General features: G+C 40.8%; 1 protein-coding gene across 5 annotated transcripts; it reads right to left on the minus strand.

The window, feature by feature from the left end:
• Positions 1–2156: 2156 nt before the first annotated feature.
• On the minus strand, positions 2157–21674 carry TACC3 (transforming acidic coiled-coil containing protein 3). 5 transcript variants are annotated; one of them, XM_064653440.1, is made up of 16 exons: positions 21575–21674; positions 17668–17848; positions 17383–17528; positions 13981–15060; positions 12842–12941; positions 12197–12386; positions 11205–11257; positions 10208–10341; positions 9439–9550; positions 8602–8733; positions 6613–6689; positions 6477–6520; positions 5312–5472; positions 3890–3996; positions 3574–3694; positions 2157–2327 (listed from the first exon to the last, which is right to left on the minus strand). In XM_064653440.1, exons 2-16 carry the CDS (start codon positions 17845–17847, stop codon positions 2262–2264), a joined length of 2703 nt encoding a protein of 900 aa, XP_064509510.1. In that variant the 5' UTR covers position 17848; positions 21575–21674; the 3' UTR covers positions 2157–2261. The 5 variants fall into 5 exon arrangements, with proteins under 5 accessions (XP_064509510.1, XP_064509512.1, XP_064509509.1 ...); XM_064653442.1 differs by having other exon boundaries at positions 12197–12389; positions 21575–21649; XM_064653439.1 differs by lacking the exon at positions 21575–21674 and adding an exon at positions 21463–21481 and having other exon boundaries at positions 12197–12389.
• Between the last annotated feature and the right edge of the window lie 1566 nt (positions 21675–23240).

Raw genomic sequence — 23240 nt, forward strand, 5'->3', positions numbered from 1 at the left:
GGAAATGGCTGGAAAGAAGGTGACTTTGGGCCATGCAGGCCAGGCTACAGTTAGGTTTGTTCTGGAAGCCTAAGAGAATTAAAAAACCCCTCACAAAAGAGATTGACCAACATCAGTGTAGGTATATGGCACAGTTTGCCTGCATGGTAGTACAGTTCAAGGTCAGATGTGTATCCTCAAGAGTTCCTGAAGAACACCAGAAATACCATGAAAAAGTGTTAAAGGCACAGATTTGTGGAAGCCCTTTATATAAACACACCAACGATGTTAGATCATGCAAGCAGGCTCAGCACCTTTGATCCACCTTAGTCAGCTCTGAAATAAAATACACCCTCCCATACGCTTGAACCAAGAACAGGCTGTCTGGGGTGTGAACTGTCATCCTGTTTGTACAGCACTGAGCAATTTTTCATATAAATAATAAATAAAACTCAGAGAGTAGAGGCACCGAGCAGTATCACTTTTCCCTCCTAGTACCTGCTTGCAGAGAGGCGAATTCACAACAGATGAGGCTCAGTAAGTAAATGAAAATAAGGCAAAAAATTCCCAGACAGATTGATTCTTTTCTCGGTAAGCAAACACTAATCTCACTGAAACACACATGTACTTTCCACACAACAGCTCACACAAGTTCATTAAATGTGCATTTAGGTACCTCCATTGTATGCTGTAAGGCTGAATTCTTCTGAAGAGGACTGTTCAGCATAAGAAAGTAACCAGAACAGTTCTTTAAAATAAGGAAGGTAATATTTAAACATACTTTTCAGGTAGGAATTACAAAATACTAAAATCTTACAGGTGGTGTGAGTGTTAAGTCAGAGGTACATATTGCACCTGCGAAGAAAAAGAAACCATCCCTTCTGAGCTGTTTAAAATGCAGAGGCCCCTTCAGGCCCACAACCTTTGGTGAGGGAAATAGTTATCCAAGCTCAAGGATAGGCAATGTCTTGAAGTTAAGCCTTAGGGACTCACAGATAGAAAACCTGTTCACTCATCCTCTTCAGGAAGGTAAGGAAGACCCCAGTGTTCCCTGATATAGCAGTTTCCTAAAGGTGCAGAGTGGTGTAGCACAAAAACTCCAGATAGCATTGTCACTGTTTACAGTAAATCATTCACTGCTGTGCAGCTCTTCATCCTTTCCAAGAGAAAACCATGAAAACAATTATTTCGTTAGCATTAAGCACAACTAGAGAAGAGCGACAACCTCCAGCTCCACCCAGCCGAGTCCCTGTTTCAAAGAGCAGCAGCTACATCTTGTGGAAAGACTTAGGATTGCAGGCTTATCCCTAATAAAGCCCCCAGACCTGGCAGTCGGGCTCATCAGACCACAGAGATGATCCAACACCAGGAAAGGAAAGCACAAGTCTAACTTCTGTGGCTCTGTGCTCAACCTGTGCTAAGTGTGGCCTAACATGAGCTTGAGAAAGGCTCCAACTGCAGTTAAGAGCACACTCAGCAGCAACAGCCCTTCTGAGCAAGATGCATCCATGAGCCAGGCAAGTGAGAGAATAACCTCCCAAGTAATATTAGAAGTAAAAAGCTGTAAGCTTGCAATGAGTCAATCCTGTTAATGTCTGTTAGGTAATAACATCTCCTCTGAGATGTCTGCTATTGCCTAGAGCTGACTTCATCACAACCTGTGACCTGCAGCCTACAGCTCTCAAGGCTTTCCTCTACAAGCAGGATGAGGGAGCTCTTGACTAGGGACTTTAAAATCAATAGCATCAGACAGACTAATGACATGGAAAAACCCCACAGAGAGTAGCAGGCAATCAGTCCTGCTATTCAACCCTCTGCTTAGCTTGTCTGCAAAAACAAAATCACTCCAGCTCCTCTTAAAGCACAAAATCAAACTGAAGTTCCAATTTTTTTTTTTTACATCAGTAAACACTTTATAGCACTTGTGACAGGTCCAGTTTTATTAGTCTTGTAACTCTGGAGTTCTTTAATTGAGAGCAGAAAGTGCAGAATAGAGACATAGGGCCCATGAGGAGCCCCCACAGCAAAGCCAGATCAGGACTACAGAGGGAACAGACTGAAAGTATGACAATTAAAATTTTTCCTTTGAGCTACATGTAAAAATGTTATGCAAGACATTGTTACTTAAGTTTACAGATGTTTCCACAAAAGATGCAGCCAATAATATGCCAGACAAGTGTGAATCAAAAATTTTATTTTTTTCCCACATACATAAAAAAGTGAGTAAACACACAAGACAGCAAGGCAGAGAAACTAAACATATTTACAAGACAGTAGAGATATCAATTTTTTTCTATCTTCGAGATCAAGTCATCACAGATTTTCGTTAGTTCATCATTTTCTTTAGTCTGTGGAAGAGAGAAAAGAGTGAGTTTCAGGTATGTCCAAACTATGCTACCACCTTGTATTGAGTTCCAAGAAGACATGTTTGTCAGCAAATAGAACAGAAAGTGCATTTACATGATAGTGAGTGACTTATGCAAATTTAAGGACAGTCTACTATGTCAAAGGGCACATGGCATCCTTGAGAGCCTCAGGAAATGAGCCAGAATCCACTAAACTGTTTCTACTTCTTCCAGACTTTCCCATAATACATGGAGAACAACTGATCCAGGGAAATGAGACTTTTCAGACTCAAAGTCTTCGTTTAGGTACATGGAAATGCAAGACAACAACAGTTTAGATTTTAATCTTCATAAGACACTTCAAAATAATGCTTTTATACTTTCACTGAAAAAAATTACAATTTCCAGTTTGTAGAATTCCTTATATGGTCAAACCCTCTTAATAAGAATTAACATAAAGCATTACTGTATTTATGACAAGACCAAAACCAGTTCTGTGTTAAATGGCTTGTCTCATCTCTCCAGTTACAGGCCTACTGTTTCCTCAGCTATGCAAACCTTAGCCGTAAGCCTGAAGATGAAAAAAAATATGGGATTTTTCCATAATAGGAGTGTGTCAGCATTATCCATTTTTGAGTCTTCAGTGCTGGCAGAGACAACCATGACACAGTAAAACTGCATGCATTTCCAGCTGTGACTTTTAACCCTCAAAAAGCTTCTTCCTTTGAAGGGTTCCAACAAAGGAAACTGATGGCCCTTTACAAGACATTGTAAGACTTTACCTATGCAAAATGGAACAAAGTACAAGAATTAATGGCCTGAACAATATTGAAGACTTCAGTCATATACAGTCAATCCGTATCAGTGCTAACAGCTTACAAGCCATGTTCATGAACAAGCTGAACCAGAGTTATTCAAGATTTATTTCCAAATTCTGCTCTGTTTCATGTTTACTTGTTAGATCACCACCTCTTTCAGTAGTTCAGGTAACCTCCTGACACCTCCTCACTTCTACAATCCACCTATGGGAACAAACTTTGTGCTCCAAAAAAATCTACAGATACAGACAAGTCCTGACATAATACAGTTGTGTCTTTGTTTTTAATGCCTATTTCCCTCACCCTGCTAGGACAGCAGCCACCAAAACCAGCACAGTTAGCACAATTACTCCTAGCACTGGTACAGGGGAGTTCTTGACCTAGTCTAAGGCAATAGCTTGAAGAGGCTCACCCATGGCATTTTGACTAACCTTTTGTTCAAGGCTCCTCTCCAGAGACTGGTTCCTCATCTGTTCCTTGCGCAGAGTCGCCTGTAGCGCCGCAGCCTCTGACTCAGCCTTGTTTCGAATGTGGGCAATTTCTTCGTTTGCTCTGAAATGGTTGCAAGGTGGTGTTAATGCCCCCTTCAGCCAGCACAGCAAATCACACATGATGCTTGTACTTTTGATTAATCTCAAAATTAAACATATTTAAGATAAGTTCTGGTATTATTGAAACACATTCTGCAGCAACTGTGAGAAGTATATACCTCACTCCTAGTACTTGCCTTCTTGACACGGTACTTACCGCTGCAGCTTTTCCTCTGCATGTGCCTTTAGTGCCTGATACCGCTGCTCTTCTTTTTTAATTCTAGCCAAGTAGTCCTCAGCACATTTTTTCAAAAGTTCTTCATTCTGTCCCAAAAACCAAGAACCTTAGTTAGCTTTTTACGTGCCAGTAGATGAAGAGTCTCTCCACCTGACAAATGGGCTGTTTGAATACACCCAAGTGGCAGTATTTGCTCACCAGGGTAGCAGGAACAGCTGTGAAGTCCCACAGACCTACACAGACTAAAATGGCTCCTTTCAACTACCTGAACTTTGCAAACTAAGATTTATTCACCCTGTGTCCCTCCCAATACATTATTTAGTAGCAAAACTGTAGTAAAGGCGAAGGTCACTAAAACTACAGTCACTGGTTGGCTTCGTTGTTTTCTTTTTTTTTTAAATCATCTTTGTCTTAAGCTGCAATTGTCCAAAGAATAGCTACAAATCCAACTTCTTCAGAGAACCCATGGAAAGATTCAGGCTTTGGACCCCAATGTAAATTAATACAATATTAACAGCAAAAAAGTTACATTGCTAGGCACACTATGAAGATATTTTATTAGCTATTATAGAAAGTTGGAACTGTTTGAAACAAGTGCTAAGACTCCCTACTAATTGCAGCTCTTGAATTTAGCAACTCTGTTTCTAGGTGTGTTTCTGTGCCAAGGAAAGGGCTTCTGAATTTAGGGTAGAAATGGAAGGGACACAAGATGAAGGAAGTCTAAGAAGAAACTAAAGTTTTAACACAGCCATCCTGCCTGTTTCTCAAACCTAGACTATGATGAAACTTGTAATAGGCTAGTTTTAAGCTTGAGTTTAAGGATAACTGAATGAAAAAATCTGAAGGCGCTTTTTTTAAATGTCAACTGAATCAATTCTCATGCATTTTATGCAGTAAGAAGCCATAGCTTATGTTCCTCATTAGCTTCCTTCCTCCAGCCTCTGAAGAAGCTGCAGAATGAAGGCCTGATTTTAGCTTCAACAAAAAACACAACTTAGTAAAGAGCATCCAATGAACTACTATCAATCTGACTTGTAATAGCAAACCTTCTTCAACATCCATTCAATAGGATGTAAGGGAAACAAGCTGCTCCTGTGCAGTAGTTGCTACATGAGAGTGACTCTATGATAAACAAAAATGACATGTGTGCAGCAAGAACCAGCTCACTTCTGTTTGAAGAAACTTTGGCTTCTAACAGAAGTCATTATTATACTTTAAAAGTCATTACTAAATACAACAAGCTAGTAATTTTTTATCATCTTTAAAGAAACAACTTAGCACCCGGTTTTCCAGGTAGTGCCTATACTCGCTAATAAATGGCTGCTTCCAAAATTCCACTATTTCCTCTCCACTGAATCTCATTTATCTTGAAGGATATTATTTGCATTATAGCATCCTTACTCTGTGGTAACCCTCTAGTGCCTCTTTCTGCTTTTCAAGTCGTTTGAAGAGTTCAGAGAAAGACTTTTCCATGGAGTTGAGATCTGATAAAGCTTGCTGCTTCTCCTCCATCAGCTTCTGCATTTCTTTCCTTGAGATTTCCTTCTGCTTCTGAGAATCCTCTAGAGAAAGTGGAGTTAACCCGTTACAGTTGTTGCATTAGCATAAAACTAGTTCCATAGAATAGACAGATAGCAGCCCCCATGCCTTCAATTCTTGCTCTTAAAGCACAAGAGGGTTTCACAATGTAGCCTCTCATCTGGAAAGATCCATGTGTGCTTTTAAGAAAGAAGTCCTTGTCTATTTGCTACATGCTACCTCACACCGAAATTAAGGCCATTAAACCCTGATGACAAGGTGCTGGCCTAAAGCACTGTCTCTCCTCCAATGTAGTCAAAACACTTCACCTGAGTTTACCATAACAGGCACCTCAAACGTTGTGATAGAAGCAAAGAATTCAAAAATATTTGTTTTCATTAAACATACACAATAGCTGGAAGATCTGAAGAAGACTGGGTTAACAAGTCAAACTAGCATAGCAAACCTTAGCAGACCTGAGCTACATTTCCCACAGGCTTAAAGAAGCACAAAAAAGCTAGCACAATATTCAGTCTTCTTAAAGAACTAAATTTAAGCAAGGCATAGATGTGCCTATTCAGCTTTGAACTAAGAAAATGCACCTATACGAGAGTTTCACTATGTCTTTCCTAGTTTTGAAGCCACAAACTTGACTGAAGCAAAGGCCAGGTCTGTCCAGCAAGTACTCCTAGTTATATCTTGCCACTTAAATGATGTCAGATAATAAGCAGTTAACACAAAGTGCTGACAACCAGATCTGCCAGCTTTAACGAAGCAACAACTCACACTCCACTGAAGAATAAGAAAAAGTCAGATGTGTTCATGCCTGATTCAGGAACTCATTGCTACCTACCAAGTGATATCATGTCTGTATGAATGTGCATAAAATTGTTAGTCTAACTATCTTGTCAGAAACCTTACACTAACCCTGGAAGCACTTGAAATATTAATGTCATCAGAGGTGAAAGAGTACTAACCTCACTTAGTCAGCCTAGGCTAAGCAGGCCCCAGCCCCTCAAGGCATTCAAAGTGTAAATTAGAAACTTACCCATAACTTGTGTTATTGTCTGTTCAAACTCAGCAACTATTTTTCTAAAAACCATGAAAATAAAAAATGTTGAACATATGTTAGAAAAAGCATCTGGAGTAAATAAGTAGATATAAAAGTCAGGACAGGTTCATACCCCATTTCCTGGTATTCCATATAAAGCTTATTATACTTGTTTTTCCATTTCTCAGTCTCCATCTCTTTCTCTTGAACCTGTGAGGGTGAAAAAGTAAACCTTCATTTCTTGCACAGGAAGAGATAAAAATATTTGATACTAAAAACAGTCTGAAGGGCAGCTTAGGTATACTTATAACCCAACATGGAGAGAGATAAGTTCTAATTGATTAGCAGAATCAAAATTGTTTCATTACAAACTTGACTCAAATAAGCTTTAGATTGATACATATTATTTTGCATACATGATAACCACCATGTCTTCATCATACCTAATAGGTCTTCAAAAGGCAAGATTAACCTCTTGGCTACTCTTACTCACTGTATATGCAGATCATTAAAATTTCTGAGAGAACAAAACTGGCTAAGGAACATTCTCTCAAATAAGAGACATATTTCTCTCCTCTTTACAAGGTAGGCAAAAAAAAAAAAAAGCATGACACAAACCTGCTAATCTTAACACATGAGAGAAAAAAATACCAGAAGCCTATTCAAGATCAAGTTGCTATTTGGAGTAATTTATGTTCAACACCAAATTTGGAAACATGGTAGGGGGAGGATTAAAAGATTCCTCAACTCATTTAAGAATAATCATACCCATTTCACATCAGCTGAATTAAAGCAGAGCTCACAGTAAAAATATTAAGCAGCATAAGCACTCTTTGCCAAATGCCAAGACTGCTAATTTTGCCCCAAAACTGCACAGTACACTGTAGTACACTCATTTCCAGTATTTATTTTGGAGCAAACTAATTTTAAATTTATTGCAATATTTCAGATGACAGGAAGAGGGGCACAAGTGAAAATAGAATGTACAAAAAATAAAGAGGAAGGAGTAGTGATAGTTATGCTAGAAACAAATGTTACTAAAGCAAAAATATGTGAAGATGGAAACATGCTAGAAACTTTCACTTGTAAGCTCAGAAATGGTTCAGTAGACCCCAAGAAAGCACTTTCCTAAGTGCTGTATTTGCTTGGAAGGAAAATAGATTTTCCCTTTTCTCCTACTCTCGACTTGTTTCAGACAAAAAAAAAAAATCTTAAAATTTATTTTATCTTCCTTTAAAGTTAATATAGTAAATTCCAAGCCTTTTTACTTGTTTAAGTTACACAGCTGGAGCCATCCAGTTGCACCTACAATTATGTTTGCATGTGTAAAACAGTTCTTTCAAACAAGAAATTAGAGCAGCAATTTTAAGATATTACAAGCTTTCCCCCTTCCTACCGTATATAAATTCTTTATTTTAGATCAATGTCCCCTGCTGCCTGCAGTACAGCAAGCAGGAATTTTGATGCTCCATTTTTTGCTCAAGTTAATTTTGAAGTGACATGATTAGCTTTAAGGGCATTTATGCTTAGATACTCCTCTTACATTATTTAGTGTTTGTAAAGTTACATAACCCAGAAGCCATAATGAATCAAGCACTCAATTTTTTTAAGTGAGTGGGCACACATCTTCTTGCATCAGTAAGCAAATGAGGGTTTAAAGACAACTTCTGTAGTTCCAGAATATGCTTGAAATCCTATCAACTTCTTATTTCCCTTCCCCATTAATATCTTTCTCCTCCAGAGTGAGCTCCAGATCTCACCTTCATTTTGTTAGCTGGACATACTGTTGTGCCTTCAGGTCCCACAAAAAAAAGACTCGATCACAGCACTGAACAGAAAATATTCAGATCACTGATGTTAAGCCTGACCATCCCATCTGATAACATGTGCTGACCAGTTCTAAGGCAGAACCTAACTAGAAATGAAGTTTAACCTATTTCATTAGGTATTAGCTCTCAGGAGTTTTATTCCTACAGCTCCCATCAAGTGCACAGCTTTTCAGAGTGAGATGCCTATGTCAAGTATGATGAGAAGACCTACAAAGTAGAGATTTATCCCAGATAATCTAAACAAAAGGAATTTCCAAGCTATGCCAAGTTCAGCTTTGCAAGGGCCACCATACCATTGCATCCATGTCTTTTTGGCTGTATTTCAGCACATCTATAATAGCATCCACAGCAGTGTCTGTAGAAGCAGCAAAAGGGACTGGAGGAACATCACCACTCAGGGAGTCTGGAATTAGGGGACCTGTGTCCTGTAAGGAGAAAAAAAAAAGGAAAGTTTCAAGAGTCCTACAGTCCTACTGTCATGCCATTGATTAGATCTATGTACATAATTCAATGCTAAGTCAACACAGATTACTTTAACACACAAAATACTTCCGTAACTTTCTTACTTTAAAGGTAACTACATGGTTCTAAAAGACATCTACACGGTGCAACCAGAACTTCTATCCACCAATTACAGCTATCAAAAGATGCTACAAAGCAGATGACACCACACTGTTCTCCACAAGCAAAAAAAAGACCATTTCAGGATGAACTGCTGTGCGCAGATCTGTCCGTAAAAGGCTGTTCAAGCTATAAACCATAGACTATAAAGCACTGAGTTTAATCAAAGTGCAACTAAAAAGCAAGTTTCTCTTTTGTGGCTTCACTTGCATTAAAAAAAAAAAAATATTGCCTTACTAAAGCATTCTTAAAAACAGCTCAAGTTCTCCTAGACCATATGCAATGGCACCAGTTTTCACAAAAAAAAATTTAATACTTAAGAAAATGAAGTCCATCAAAAAGTTCAACTTTGATATAAGTGAGTATCCAACCTGGTTTAAGACAAGAGTTTAAATAAACATTTATCACATTCTGTGATCTTTAAAGTATCTGCATAAGTCTCGAGAACCTAGGCTATCCCTTTCCCAAAACACCAACATGAAACCTGATAGCACTGTAGGCACCCTTACAGAAGTTGTAAATGTCCCCAGAAGATCTAGTCCTTTTGGTTTTTCTTCATTTTGAAGACTCACTAGAGGCTTTTCAGGTTCCTCAAGCAATTTACTTAAATCAGGAACAGGACTAAAAATAAACAAACATACACCATTAAATTCAAGTGCTGCCTTTCCTTGTAAAGCTCCTGTATCAGCAACAGTGTGCCCAGCAGGACCAGGGCAGTGATTGTTCCCCTGTACTGGGCACTGAAGAGGCCACACAAATCCTGTGTTCAGTTTTGGGCCCCTCACTACAAGACACTGAGGTACTGGAGCAAGTCCAGAGAAGGGCACAGAGCTGGAGAAGGGTCTGAAACAAAAGTCTGATGAGGAGAGGCTGAGGGAGTTGGGGGTGTTCAGCCTGAAGACGAGGAGGCTCAGGGGAGACCATCTCACTCTTTACAACAACCTGAAAGGAGGTTGTAGCCAGGGGGGTGTTGGTCTCTTCCCCCAAGGAACAAGACTAGATGAAACAGCCCCAAGTTGCACCAGGGGAGGTTTAGATTGGACATTAGGTGAAATTTCTTCACTGAAAAGGTGATCAAGCATTGGAACAGGCTGCCCAGGGAAGTGAGTCACTATCCCTGGAGAAATTTAAAAGACATGTAGATGTGACACTTGGAGACACATTTTAGTGGTAGACTCACGAATGCTGGATTAACTGTTGGACTTGATCTGGAAGTTCTTTTCCAATCTAAACAACTCTGATCTCATGTACTACAGCCTAGACTAAGTCAATACCTACCTCTGCTGAGGTGGAGCTGTGATGACACTTTCATTTGTTTCAATCAATTTCTGGTACTGTTTTCTCGGACTGTCTCTCAGTAGAGGGTCAAACTTCAAATACAGTGACTGTTTTCGTAAGGCTGACTCTTTGAACTGAAGGGAAAGAGGCATAAACTGGCTGATATGCTGTTTCAAAGCATAACACACACATCCCACCCACACACAAACAATCCTCTGAAGAGTGGGTGAGCCTGTTCTTCAGTGGCCAGAGCATTGTTCTCAGGAGAAAAATTACATAAGAGAACTCTGTGCCCACATGCTGAAGTCCTTATGTAATATCAAGTGAACTCGATCTGCTCACAGACAGACTCAAAAGGGCAAAGATTTATGAACTACTCAAAACCAGCAGAAGACACTGAAAGGGGAGGATAGTATTGCAAGCTGAAGGAACAGTGTATGTCATTCACAGAAAATAATAAGGACAAACACAGCACGACCAAAACCAACTCCAATTCAGTGTATTCACTGTACATTCAGAGCTACTCTTACTCTGGACCCAAGCAGGAGAAAGAATAATAAAGTTGAACTGATTAAAACATGACATGCCCAATTTAGAGACAAATTTCCTGAAACTGGCCATAAAGCAAAAGAGTTTAAAAATATTTTTGAAAAAATGATCTTGCACTTTCAATGCATGATGTTGTTCTTGCAACCACCAGAAGTGAAACATCATCCACACTGGTTTCACTGCTATTAAAGGAAAAACAGCACCTTTGCAAATTGAAAGCAAGAGATCTCTAATTTTCAGTTCAATTGCTTATAAATACATTTCCTTTCCACCACCACCCCCTGCCCAGCCTTGTCACCACAATTCCCTTGGAACAGAACCTGTATTTCTGCAGACAATTCAAAGTGAAGTTATTTCACAAAAACATTTAAGGTTTCACAGTTTCACCTTTGCTTTCCCTCCCCACCCTGCCAGGGAAGCAAACAAAACATTTCAATGTCATACTTACTGATGAAGTCCCAAATTGTTCCAGATAGTCTATTTCTATGCCTGTTCCTAGGACTAGAAAAAAACAGAAAAGGTACAATGAAGATATCATATGGTCTTACCACAGACAGAAACAAATAGATATGTGTATAAAGCAAATACTGCTTTCATTCTCATGAGTTCTAGTTCTTCACTTCTGTAAGTATATGCAGAATTTAACACAGCTGAAGAACTTCTGTTGTTCTGTGGTTAAAGTGACAAGCACACTCAGATATTCTACTATTTTTCATAATGCCCCATGAAAGACTACAGCTGTCAGTCTCACTATTAAAACTGGCACACAGCTCAGACTTGAACAATGAAGTTATAGCCATTTCCCAACATACTGATTCCACTCCACTCTGAAGGTCAATGACAGACTGCACTGCAGTGAAATAATTTCCTCATCCTTCCACACAATGCTTCTACAAGGAATAACCCCACCAAGTGGTCAAGTCACAGCTGTGTAGGAAGCATTCAAGACAAGCATGCCAGTGCAGAAAGACCATCTACATAGTAATATGAAACCAGTATTCAAGTAGTGCTAAGACTGCAGTAATCTACAAGACTCACAACTACAGACAGTTACATTGCTTTCAGTTTACAAAGGCTTTAATACTAGAAATTATTTTAAAGGAGTGCTTTTTCAGTGCAGAAAACTGCCACAGAAACTCTAAACAGATTGTTTCTGTACCAGCTTAAATTTTATCCTCCCTGATACACTCAGCTGAACACATCCTCCTTCAGCTGAACACTAATACCCAGCGTTGTGAACTTAGCTTAAAGCAGAGAAAGTTAGAAATAGGCTTAGGTACTTTTCCCAGCACTGCTAGTTACTGTAGGCTTTGCAGTCCTTTCAGAAGTGTAGAATAAGAGACAAAACTAAAATCCATGCCAAAACTGAGCTAGAAAAATATATACACACAGGTTATTGTAACATTATATTTTCAGTCTGTTTTAAAGAAATGCCCTTACCCTCAGATGATGGTCTGAAGAATTCTTCAGGTTCAGCATCAGGTGTCTCCTCAACTGCTGTTATTTCAGTTCTGTGGGAAAGAGGCTTAACTTCTGCAGACACTGACTTTTTTCCACTGTCAGAGGAAACCAAATTGTCTTGAGAGGGGACATTATGAGCTGAAGACAGTTTAGATGTGTCCATTTGCTCCTCCTGATGAGAAAAAGCACAATCTTTTACTGTTAAAATAATTACTTAAATGTAATGAAAATCATTATAATGATCAAATTGGTTTGTCATAAATTAGCTGGGTAGCCAACATAATGAAACAAGGGTTCACAGGCATAGAAATTAAACTCCCAACACTGAGCTCATATTATACAGGAGTCACTTTTTTTTTATAGTCCACACCCTTATGTTTGTCCTTATATGTGACTGCTGATCAAAAAAGATACTAAATATCAAGGTACCAATTTGGCTGTCTCTGATGTTACCTTCAAAAGACAAGTCCACACAGTTGATATTCCTTTTAGAGTTGCTAAAGATGCATAAACCCACTAATTCTTAGACAAAATATCAAAAATAGGTTTCATAAGATTAAGTCACTAAGTCGACTCTTCAATGAAACAACCTGGTAAGAACTGGCTATCTTTGTTATACCTTACCATGTCTCTCTCTCCTGGAAATTTAGCTTCTGCTTGAACTCCTGGCTTCTCTTCTGGAGCTCTTGGCATGTCTTCTACCACACTCTGCTTAACAATTTCCCTAAAGAAAGAAAAAAAAGAAAATCAAAATTTAAGTCACACAGGTCTGAATTCTATATTACCAAATACACTGAACAAAATTACCCTCTTTGAGAGTTTTCACAACCCAGGAAGCTTTAGAGAGGTCAGGAATGTAAATTCACTGTCTTGCCTGCTGACAACTTCAGTGACAGAAAGCTCTCCCTCCATCAGAAGCAGTGTTATGTAGGAAGCAGAAAGTCAAAGTGCTATCACTTATTTCTGTTCACTTAGCACTGTTCTCAAGAACAGAATTATAAGAGCCTGCTCCTCTTCCCAAAGCAATGCTATGCTGTATTAGCGTAAAGCACAGAACTTCACTAGGGAAATCCAACACTTCAGTTTGTGCTGTCAGCAGTAAGTAAAACTTCTCACCTTGATAAACAGTAACTGATCACATCACACAGGGAGCAAGAGAGCAAACATTTCTGTCAAATGACCAACTTGTGCCAGTTCTGACTGTCTATAGCAACACTGACACTTTAATAACTAGATTTTCTAGGAAAGGCAACACATAACATATTCCATTCCCAAATAAAAAGTTTGTGGTGCCAAAAAAAAAAACCCCGCAGGTTCAGAGACAGGGCTTTCTATTGGAGATAGCATTTAGATACCACGAACACACAGGGCAGAAACAGCACCTCAGACCAGCAGAAAACAGAACTGCCTACTCCCTGGGCATTTGATTTAAAGACAGTAGCAGTCACCTGGTTCTCCACATTTTACTCTAATCTTGGAGGAGTGGGGAAAGAACCTTATGACCCAATGATCCGTCCACCTAAGCCTGTTCCCTCCCATTCTTCTAGATTTAACAACAACTTTTCCCTAGAGCTAGTCATCTCAGGATAGTCTCCCCAGTGAGATCTTTGCTGTTGCAACATAATTATGTCAAAGATTACAACAACAGACTCAGTCAATGTTGGAGGGGAAAAGTCAAAGTAGGAATCAACTACCTAGATACTTATCTACCTTTCCTCACATGGGTTTGAGGTGCTTCTGCATTTAGCTACACATTTACTTACAGATTTTTGGGTTCTGATTTTTCAGGAGTTTCAAAGGTACTTGAACAGTTATCTTGTTCCACTGGAAGAGGGTCCCTTCTTGAAGTGGTACTATCCTGTTCCTCTTGCAGGTGAACTTTCTGAGGGCTGGGCTTAGAATGAGGCGAGGTGGAAATTTTGGAGCCTCCTCCAAATGGATTGAAGTTTGGATCATCAAGTTTGTCCCAGTCAAACTTATAAGATGCTTTAGGAAGAGGGATTTCATCTTCCACATTACTTTTATTTTGCACTTCAATATTCTCTGGTTTTGTTTTGGTAACAGGAATTCTTTTGGAAGGTGGCTTAATTCCAGGTCTTTTACCTAGTTTCCTAGGAGGTGGTTTTTTAGCAGTGGCATTGTCAAAGTCAAATTCCAGTTTTACTGGTCCAGCCCTGGGGACATCAGGCTTTTCTGCAGGCTTCCCTTTGGAGATGGCCAGACCTTCATCAGGCTTTGATTCTTCTGTGGAAGCTTTTTCTGCTACCAAAACATCCTGACGCTTCGATTCCCCAGTTTTAAGAGAACCAGTTACATCAGAACTACTGGGACCTAAACTGCCAGGTAACTGTCCAGGAGGTGTAGGTGCCTCTACTAATCCCACTGAAATATCAGTTTGGCTCACGTCTGTGGAAGCAGGCTTCACACCCTGCTCAGAGTCACTGAGAGCTTGCTTAGGGGACAGTGTGGATTTATTAGACTCCAGTTCACTCAGTGCTGGTTTTCTTGCAGAGGATAAAGGCTTCTCTTCACTTAAACACTCTGTATTCACTGTGGTTGAAGCAGAAGGACCTGTATCTTCTGTCAGAAGAGAATCATTACTTTTTTCAGTAGTTTTCTTGGGGCTGCTAGTTACTTTTACAGGAGACTTCTGCAGATTTCCAGGAGAATAAGGCAACTGTGCTGAACTTTGAAAAGGATTGATGTCATCTAAGTTATCAAAGTCAATACTGTAGGATCCTCGGCTCTTCACTGGCATCTCATCATCTGGGTAAGAAGCCACACTGACCTTCTCTGGCATTTGTGTACTGTCTGCTTCAGGCTCAATCTTTTGTTGACATGTGCTGCATTAAAAAAAAAGACCACACATACCATAGTTATTTTTCAGGCATCTCTTGAAGTTATCTTTAGAAAGATATTTGCACAAATAGCTTTGCACTCTCAGAATAATTTGATTTTTTTTTGCAATAAGTCAGCTGACAGCAAAATTATATTGTAACAGCAAGAATTCAGTTGCCACCTGAACAGTCAGAAGTTACAAGCTCAGGTATACAAGAACTACAGGGAGATCTATCCTAGAAGTTATCCAGTGTTCTTAAGCTACCTGTTCTACACAGCTTTGTTATCTTATGACAGCCATTCCTGGAGACTGCTCTGCTCACCAGAGCATACAGACATTGCTCTTTTACTGGACAGAGAAACACGCATTGCTTAGGAGAAGTTACTGACAGTAAGCAGCTCAAACACAAGCACAGCTCCTGGTTCATCTTCATGCAGATTCATCTCTGAGTCATGACAGACTCAAGTCTGGGACCAAACCAAGTCATGATTCAGGTTTTCCCATTCTAGTCATTCCTTTGTCTGGTCATTCTGGCAAGCATTTTCCTCCCAAAAGTATGCACCAGCATTTCATCTACGAGAGCCTACATACCAAAAGAGAACCTGGACTTCAAAAACTCCAAGCTCCCTAAAACAGTAGATCTGAAGAGCAGTGATATACAAGAAAATACTTCTTCAGCAAGAAAGTAAGACTCTCTAACAAAAGAAACAGGTTAAAGAGTTTATGTACTCACTATTGCTAATAATTCTACAAGTTATTGCTCTCCACTTTATTTCTCTAAACTCTACACAACTTCTGAAGTTTAGCCTCAGACTACAGAGAGTTAATCCATTACTTCCTGAAACAGGATTTCCTCCCATTGTTTTGTCCCTTCGTAAAGTTCTTATTTCTATGTGCCATCCTTATCTGCTGCAGAACAGAACACGATTAAAAGCCACTCACTAAAAACTCCACTTTGATAAACTCGAAAGCAAAGGCGGGAGATAAGAGCTGAAGTTGTTCTCACCCGGTTTGAGCGCCTCTTCCCTGCAATAGCTCAGCCCCAGGCTGCTCTGACTACTCAGGTCCCTCCCACTCTACTCTCCTTCAGTGTTTAACCTAATAAATGCCAGTCAAGAGCGAGACACCTGAAATGCCCATCACTTGTCAAAAGTGACACCCTTCAGCAACACAGAGCCCTGCAGATTATCTGCTACAAACAAATCCTCACATTTTAAAATTAGAAAGGACAGTACAAGCAATGTGTTGACACATAATTATGCTCTAACTGAAACCAATTCAGTGCTGACCCTTTTAACTCACTTGAACTTTATAAGTACTAAATCTTTGTTTATTTGTGCAAGCAATGAGTTTGGGGCATAAATGACTAAGTCATTTAATTGTGGTGGTTAGCTCAGAAGTACTTTTCTAAACTAGACTACACATGGAAACAAACAGTTGAAGCAAATTTTTACATTTAAAGAACATTTAAGCGTTCCCACCCTTCTCCTTTCCCTCCCTTACAAACAACAAAAATAGGGGTCAAATGAAAGTACTTTGTCGTTAAAAACAAACAAAAGGGTCTATTTGCTTGCCATCAGAAATTACAAGCCTCACATGTTTATACAAGTTTAAAGGAGGGGCAAAAAAAGTCAGTAACAAAAATATGCATTGAGGTGTCTTAAACATTGTCATGATACCCTCAAACTGAAACATGGTAGATTTTATGCTCCTCTCTAGACACCTTTCATGAGCCACTTTGAGACTCAGGCTGCTAGACTATAAAGGCACATAAACTTGTTTATACTCGTGATTGATGTTATATTCACTTTGTGTTGCTAGGGTTTCTTTAATCTTAATATTCACTGAGTATTCAATTCAAGCTAATCCTTCAGAAGATTTATCTCTTCAGATTTTTCTCCTTAAGACACAACAGTACTTAACATACAACAGAAGATATTTTAAGGCTGAGTTTTAAAAATTAGCTTCAGAATAGTTGCATTCTCACATGAAAACTTTAAGAAACGGTTTTGTATTCTCTACCTAATGTATCTTTTCTCTTAAGCTATTTATCCATACCTTAAGTCATCTCTATGAAATCAGTTATAGAGGAATTAGAGTTCAGTATTCAACATTATAACTGAGATGAACTTTTCTTAAAAGTATTGACAGTTACCTTTGTAAAAGTTCATGCATCAGTCAGCATTAATTTTGGTCCTTTCATGTAGTTTACATCTTGTCATAAAACACAAAATTACATTTTAACTATACAGTTCTGTAATGCAGAAAAGTTCGCTTGAGCACATCCCACGTGGCTAATACAACTAGCAATTAATTCATTACTCACTCAGCATCAGAGAGTGCATAAAAAACATGATCCACCGAGTCTTCACAGCAATCATCAAGTGTAAAAGCAGTCTCAAGTTTGTCTGTCATAGTAGGACTTAGGATTTTTCGAGTCTGGGGATCTCTTTGAGGAGTCTGAAAGGTTACCTTGAAGAAAGGGGGGGCAGGAGGAAGAAAAAGGAAAAACATGAGCACAATATTTTTCAAGCTCCAAATAGCTTATGCATTCGGTAGCAAAGACTACAGAAGGAGAAAGAATATAAGCAATACAAAAGCAAAAGTTTACCTTCATTGCTTTTGCCACACTTCTTGGTGGCAAGTTTTCTTTCTGGGACAGGCGTAGAATGGAAGGTCTCCCTGTAGGTTCTGGCGGCACCAAGAAAAAGCCACAGTCGTCTGCTGTTAGATCATCCTTAATGTTTCCTCCATTTTCTCCATTTTCTGCGTTTAAAATCTGCAGACTCATTCTAGAACATCAACAAACACAGCACCACAGCATGAATGAGAGGGTGTGGTCAGCCAGATGCACTTTCAGATAATGGAAGAAGTTGGCAGCCTGGCACCAGCCAACAAACACTAACAGCTTCAAAGGAGTTCTGGAAGTATGGAAAGTCTTCATATGGAGAAGTGTATCTCAGAAGACTCAAAGTATCTAAATGCAGCACTGCACAGCCTTTTTGGTAGGGGTCTGAGAGGTTAATTGTTGATAGTATGCCCTCCACAGTTCACATTATACCCTTACTAATTAAGCCTCCATCCTTCAAAGGGAGCTCTGTCATCTACAACATTTCCTCATTCCCAAGCCCTTAAGCCAGCAGTGACGTACAGCCCTGTCTCCTGGAACAGGGTATCCAGCTAAGCAGAAGTACTGCTTCTACAAGGGCCACGTGACAATCACTTCTCTATTTTACTCACATGGTCTCATTACTGCATTGTACAGCAACAGCAAAAACAAATTTCGTTAGTTAGGGCCTGTTTAGGATCAGAGTCCTGAATCAAATTATTTAGCTTTTTCCTGCACACTCTGAGCACGTGCTGCTTTTGTAAAACACATAGTACTTAAAAACCCTTTGCAGCATAGACATTATTGCTATCAAATCTGGAAAAAAATGTCATTAAAAAGGTATTTCTTAAATATTGTTCTTATATTTGACAGGCACAAGCTTCAGTAGATCATATATGCTGATCTAATCTTACTAGTGTGAAGGATTTGAAACTAAAGCCTTTGCTGCAACTAAGATTAAGGATGAAAAATTAGAAATAGAGAAAGAACACATTTCAAATATGGCAGGCAAGTTATAGGTACTTGAACTTTGTCTACCTTTTATTCCAGTCTCTGCTGTTCTTAAAGGTTTGACACTAACCCTCAGTGGCACTACAGCTGCTTTTTAAAAAAAGGAAGACAGAAAGCATGGTAAGGAAGATCTGAGTGTAATCACTGTCCACAAAGGATGACACCTGAGAAGTGCAGGTACTTATCTGAAAGACTGCTATCAAAGCAATTTATTTCATAAGAACTGATGTGTTATCTTGTAGCACCTATGCAAGATAATTGGTATCATCAAGTAGACAAGATGTTGGCTTCCTACAACTGATAACCATTCCAAGTGATCTCAAATGCTTGATTTGACCAAATACGTAATCCTTATCTTCTTTTTCCAGATGAATCCAGAAAATCAGCTCAGGAAGACTAAAAGTGATTGTTTTCACTTGCATAAAGAGGTAACAAGAATACTCCAACTGAAAATCTTAAGTCACATTTTCAATCACATTGCCTTTATGTATTTAAATTTCTGTATTTCGGCATCTGTACACATTTCCTCACTCTTACATTAATCCTTACAGGAAAATTTGATTCATACTCTCCACAGAACTCAGCTACTTTGTCTGCAAGCCTGACAACAGAACTTTTAATCAGCAATGGAATGCAAACAATGGCTACAGAAGCAATGGCATGCAAAGCACGCCTGTATTAGCTATTTCTTCATTCTTTCTTTATTCATCATATTAATGCTTTAGCTCAAGTTATTCTGTATATAAAGTACTTTTACATTAACCACTTGTAGAACTTGAAGTGAACTTTATTACTTTCTTTCACTCCAAATTAAAATCGAGACAACAGATCAAGTGAAACTTTACAAACTAGTTTTTTGCTGTGATTACTTTAGAAACAACCGTAGGACATGATAAAGTTGTCAACACCTTCTAAAAGCCCGATAAGTAGAGGAGGTTTACTTGCAGAATTTTTCAGCTTTCTCATTGAGATACTTGTAAACCATTGCTAAACCAAATTCAGATCATTAAAATACCCAATAAATTGACACTATATACATACACCATATGTACTGAGTGTTTTAGATATTAAATCTAAAAATTAAGTTTCTTTCCAGGATTAAGTCATTAAAAGCAATTCAGCATTTATTTAAAAAATTTGCGCTCAACATTTGGTCTAAATTGTACTTCACAACTTCATTAACTAGTAGCTATGAGAAAGCAAAAGGAGAAGGAAGGCTTTATTCATATCTTTGTTTAAAGTGGTCAGTGTCCAAGGCAAGTATTGTGAAAGGCAGCAGGTTTTCCCACTAGAGCAAAACAGAGTTCAGGGCCAGGTTGGACGGGGCCTTTAGCAACCTGATCTAGTGGAAGGTGTCCCTGCCCCGGCAGGGGGTTTGGAACTAGATGATCTTCAAGGTCCCTTTTAATGCAAACAATTCCATGATTCTTTTAAAGTTCACAAAAACAAAACTGCTCCGAGCTTCAGAAAGATATTTATCCGGGCACAAGCAGTAACCTGTCATTCTGTATTTGAGAATAAGCATAAATTCAGTGACATCAGGTACCTATAATTTGTAAAGTGGGGGCTTTCACGCCAAGAACCTGTTATTTAACAAATACAGGGCAAAACATCCAAAACACCAACATGGTCTCCAATGCCTGAAAAAGCCACTAAACAAGCAGGGCAAGGATGGAATTTTTCTACTCAATTATCCTTCTGAACTCCTCCAGCAGCAGAAATGCAGAGCTCTCACTCATGGCAAAGTAACTTAGCACGTGCTGTGAATATTTCCATACAAATTGACACAGAGCTGACTGTTATATATACACATATATGTTTAGCGCAAACATATTCAGAACAAATAAACACTCTCCTGGTTAACCGACTCGCTCTATCACCTTCCCCTGACTGCAGGGGAGGAGCAGCAAGGCCGGGGAAGGCTGTGCCGGCTCTCCGGGCAGCACCATCCCTGCCCACCGAGCCGTGCTTTAAGTAAAAAAAAAAAGAAACTCAAACAAACAAACAAAAAAACCCCCACAACCCTCCCCTAGCCCCCCTTTACTCCTGAATCACCCCAGTCCCCGATCAGCCCCACATCATCCTCAGAACACAGAGAGATGCTCCCCAAGGTCCTCGCCTCCTCCCCGAATTCACGGTGGGAGGCACCCGAGCTCCACCCGCGCCGCCCTCCTCCCGTTATCCCCAAGCTCCCGCCTCTGCTTCATCCCTAAACTGACAGAAATTCCCACAAATCTCTTAGTCCCTAAGACCCCTCGACCAGAGGTGCCCCCAGTCCCACCCCACCCCAAGCCCACAGAGGGGTTCCCGAGCACGACCCCCAACCTCACAAAGTCATCCTTGAGCTCCCCCACAAGCCCCACAGCACCCCAAGCTCACAGAGGGGTCCTCAAGACGCTTTCCCCAAGTCCCACTCCACCCCAAGCTCAAAAAGAGGTCCCTGAGCTCCCTTCAGACCTCCCCCCAACGCCAGCCCCAAACCATCTCAGGCTCAGAGGGTTCCCCAAGTCTCCACACCTCCCCAAGCTTCCCTCCCCAGCCCTTCCCCACCCCACAGCACCCCAAGCTTACATCCTCAAGCCACTCCCCCGTCCCACCCCACGCTCACTGAAGGATCCTCGAGCCTGTCCCCCCACCCCAAACTTACAAAGGGGTCCCTAAGCCCACCCCCACAGCATCCAGACTCACAGAGGTGTCCTCGAGTCCCCCTCAGCTCACAGAGAAACCCCTGAGTCTCCCTCAGCTCCTCAAACTCGTAGAAGGGTCCCTGAGTCCCCGCAAACTCACAGGCGGGTCCCGGAGTCCTCCCTAGACCCCCTAACTCACAGAGGGGTCCCCGAGTCCCCCCTCCCAGCCCCTCGAACACACAAAGGAGTCCCCGAGCCACCTCCTCCCGTACCTGCCGGCGGTTCCCGGGACCCTCCGGCGCTGGGCTGAGGCGGCGCGCGCACTGGGGCCGCAACACCCCCGCCCGGCAGCGCCCCTTCCGCCCCCGCCGCGCGATTTCAAACCGCAACGGCAGCCCCGGCCCGCCAATGAGCGAGCGGCGCTCGGGACGCGCCCGCCAATCAGAACAAGGGCCACGCGGGAAAGGGGGGCGGGGGGGGGGAAAGGGGGCGGAGCGGGGACAGCCCGACGCGTGGCCGTTGCGCCCCTCGCGGAGCGCCCCCACGCGGGGCAGGGCGGGCACTGCAGGGCCGGGGGGGTAAATCTGAGAGGGGATAAACTTGAGGAGGGATAAACCTGAGGGGGGATTAACCTGAGGCGGGATAAACCTGAGGGGGGATTAACCTGAGGGGGGATGGATAGACCCTAGAGGGGGATCCGCCCCGGGGGGGGGGATGCACCACCACACCTGATCTAGTGCGAAGTGTCCCTGCCCATGGCGGGGGAGGTTGGAACTGGATGATCTTTAAGGCCCCTCCCAACCGGTTCTGTGGTTCTGCTTTTCAATAATCTCTTGCATAAAATCACAGAAAGAAAACTTGCTGCTTCGCAGCCTGCTTTTTATTGTTGAGCTTCGTGGCCCATTCAGTGAAATAAAACAGTCCTTACTGTTGAGTCGTCAGACTGGTTGCTAAAACAATAAACTTGCTAACAAGGACGCCTTTTAGAATGAAGTAAGATGCCCAGAATCCAAGCGTGATTTTACTGATGTAACCATCTCCAAGAGTCACTAAACCGCTATGAATTCCCGATCTCCATCACAACAGTAACACATCAACCACCTGCCAGCGTTAAGATGTCATGTCACGTTCTGGGGGGGTGGCATTTCCTATGGACTTGGTTCCCCATCAGTGGAAGTGTACAACGTCACATGATGCTTTCTCTGCTGTGCCTTTCCAGTTACACAATCTCTCCTTTCTCCAAAACAGACAAATATGGAAATTCATGAAAATTACAGGGTTCATGCAAGGGGTTTGTTACATTCCATGAGAAACAGCAAATCTTGTGGCTATTAGTTATTCTTTGTGCTTCAGTAGTAACCAGAGATCCCAGTTATGGGATCCTTTTACTATGTGTGTGTGCGGGGGGGGGTGTGTGTACAAAGACATCTTAAAATCTGTCTCCCTTTAAGGCCTTTTAAGATCTTACGTGCCTGTCTTGAAATAGTAGAAAATATTAGAAAAATGTTAGAAAAATTAAAAAAAATTAGAAAAACATTAGAAAATGTTAGAAAGTATTAGAAAAATATTAGAAAATATTAAAAAAAGAAAATATTAAAAAATATTAGAAAAATATTGGAAAATATTAAAAAAGAAAATATTAGAAAATGTTAGAAAAATATTAGAAAATGTGACATGAAGTAGACAAAGAAAAATAAAGGGAAGTTTTTTTCGGACCCTTAAGTAAAACAGTCCATTTCCCTGCTTCGGAGGGACGCTGCCCTCATCCCACAGGAGAGCTCTTTCACTTTTGTAAGGAACTGGAATCGGCTCCTTCTGCCACGCCTGTGGAGCATGACCTCGTACAAAGCCTGCAGGCCACGGCGAGGGGCTGCGTGTCCCGGCCAGGCCGGGCAGGCGCGGGACGAGGGCGATGTCCGGATCCCGATGTCCGGTTCC

Source organism: Pseudopipra pipra, chromosome 4 (assembly GCF_036250125.1).
Source record: "Pseudopipra pipra isolate bDixPip1 chromosome 4, bDixPip1.hap1, whole genome shotgun sequence".
NCBI classification, from domain to species: domain Eukaryota; kingdom Metazoa; phylum Chordata; class Aves; order Passeriformes; family Pipridae; genus Pseudopipra; species Pseudopipra pipra.

Excerpts from the sequence above, each read along its gene's own strand:
- TACC3 (XM_064653442.1), bottom strand. The coding sequence starts at position 17,847 with ATGAGTCTGCAGATTTTAAACGCAGAAAATGGAGAAAATGGAGGAAAC. Across the intron at positions 6,521-6,612 it reads ATGGAATACCAGGAAATGGG|AAAAATAGTTGCTGAGTTTG; the intron begins GTATGAACCTGT and ends CATGGTTTTTAG. Across the intron at positions 5,473-6,476 it reads GACAATAACACAAGTTATGG|AGGATTCTCAGAAGCAGAAG; the intron begins GTAAGTTTCTAA and ends CACTTTCTCTAG.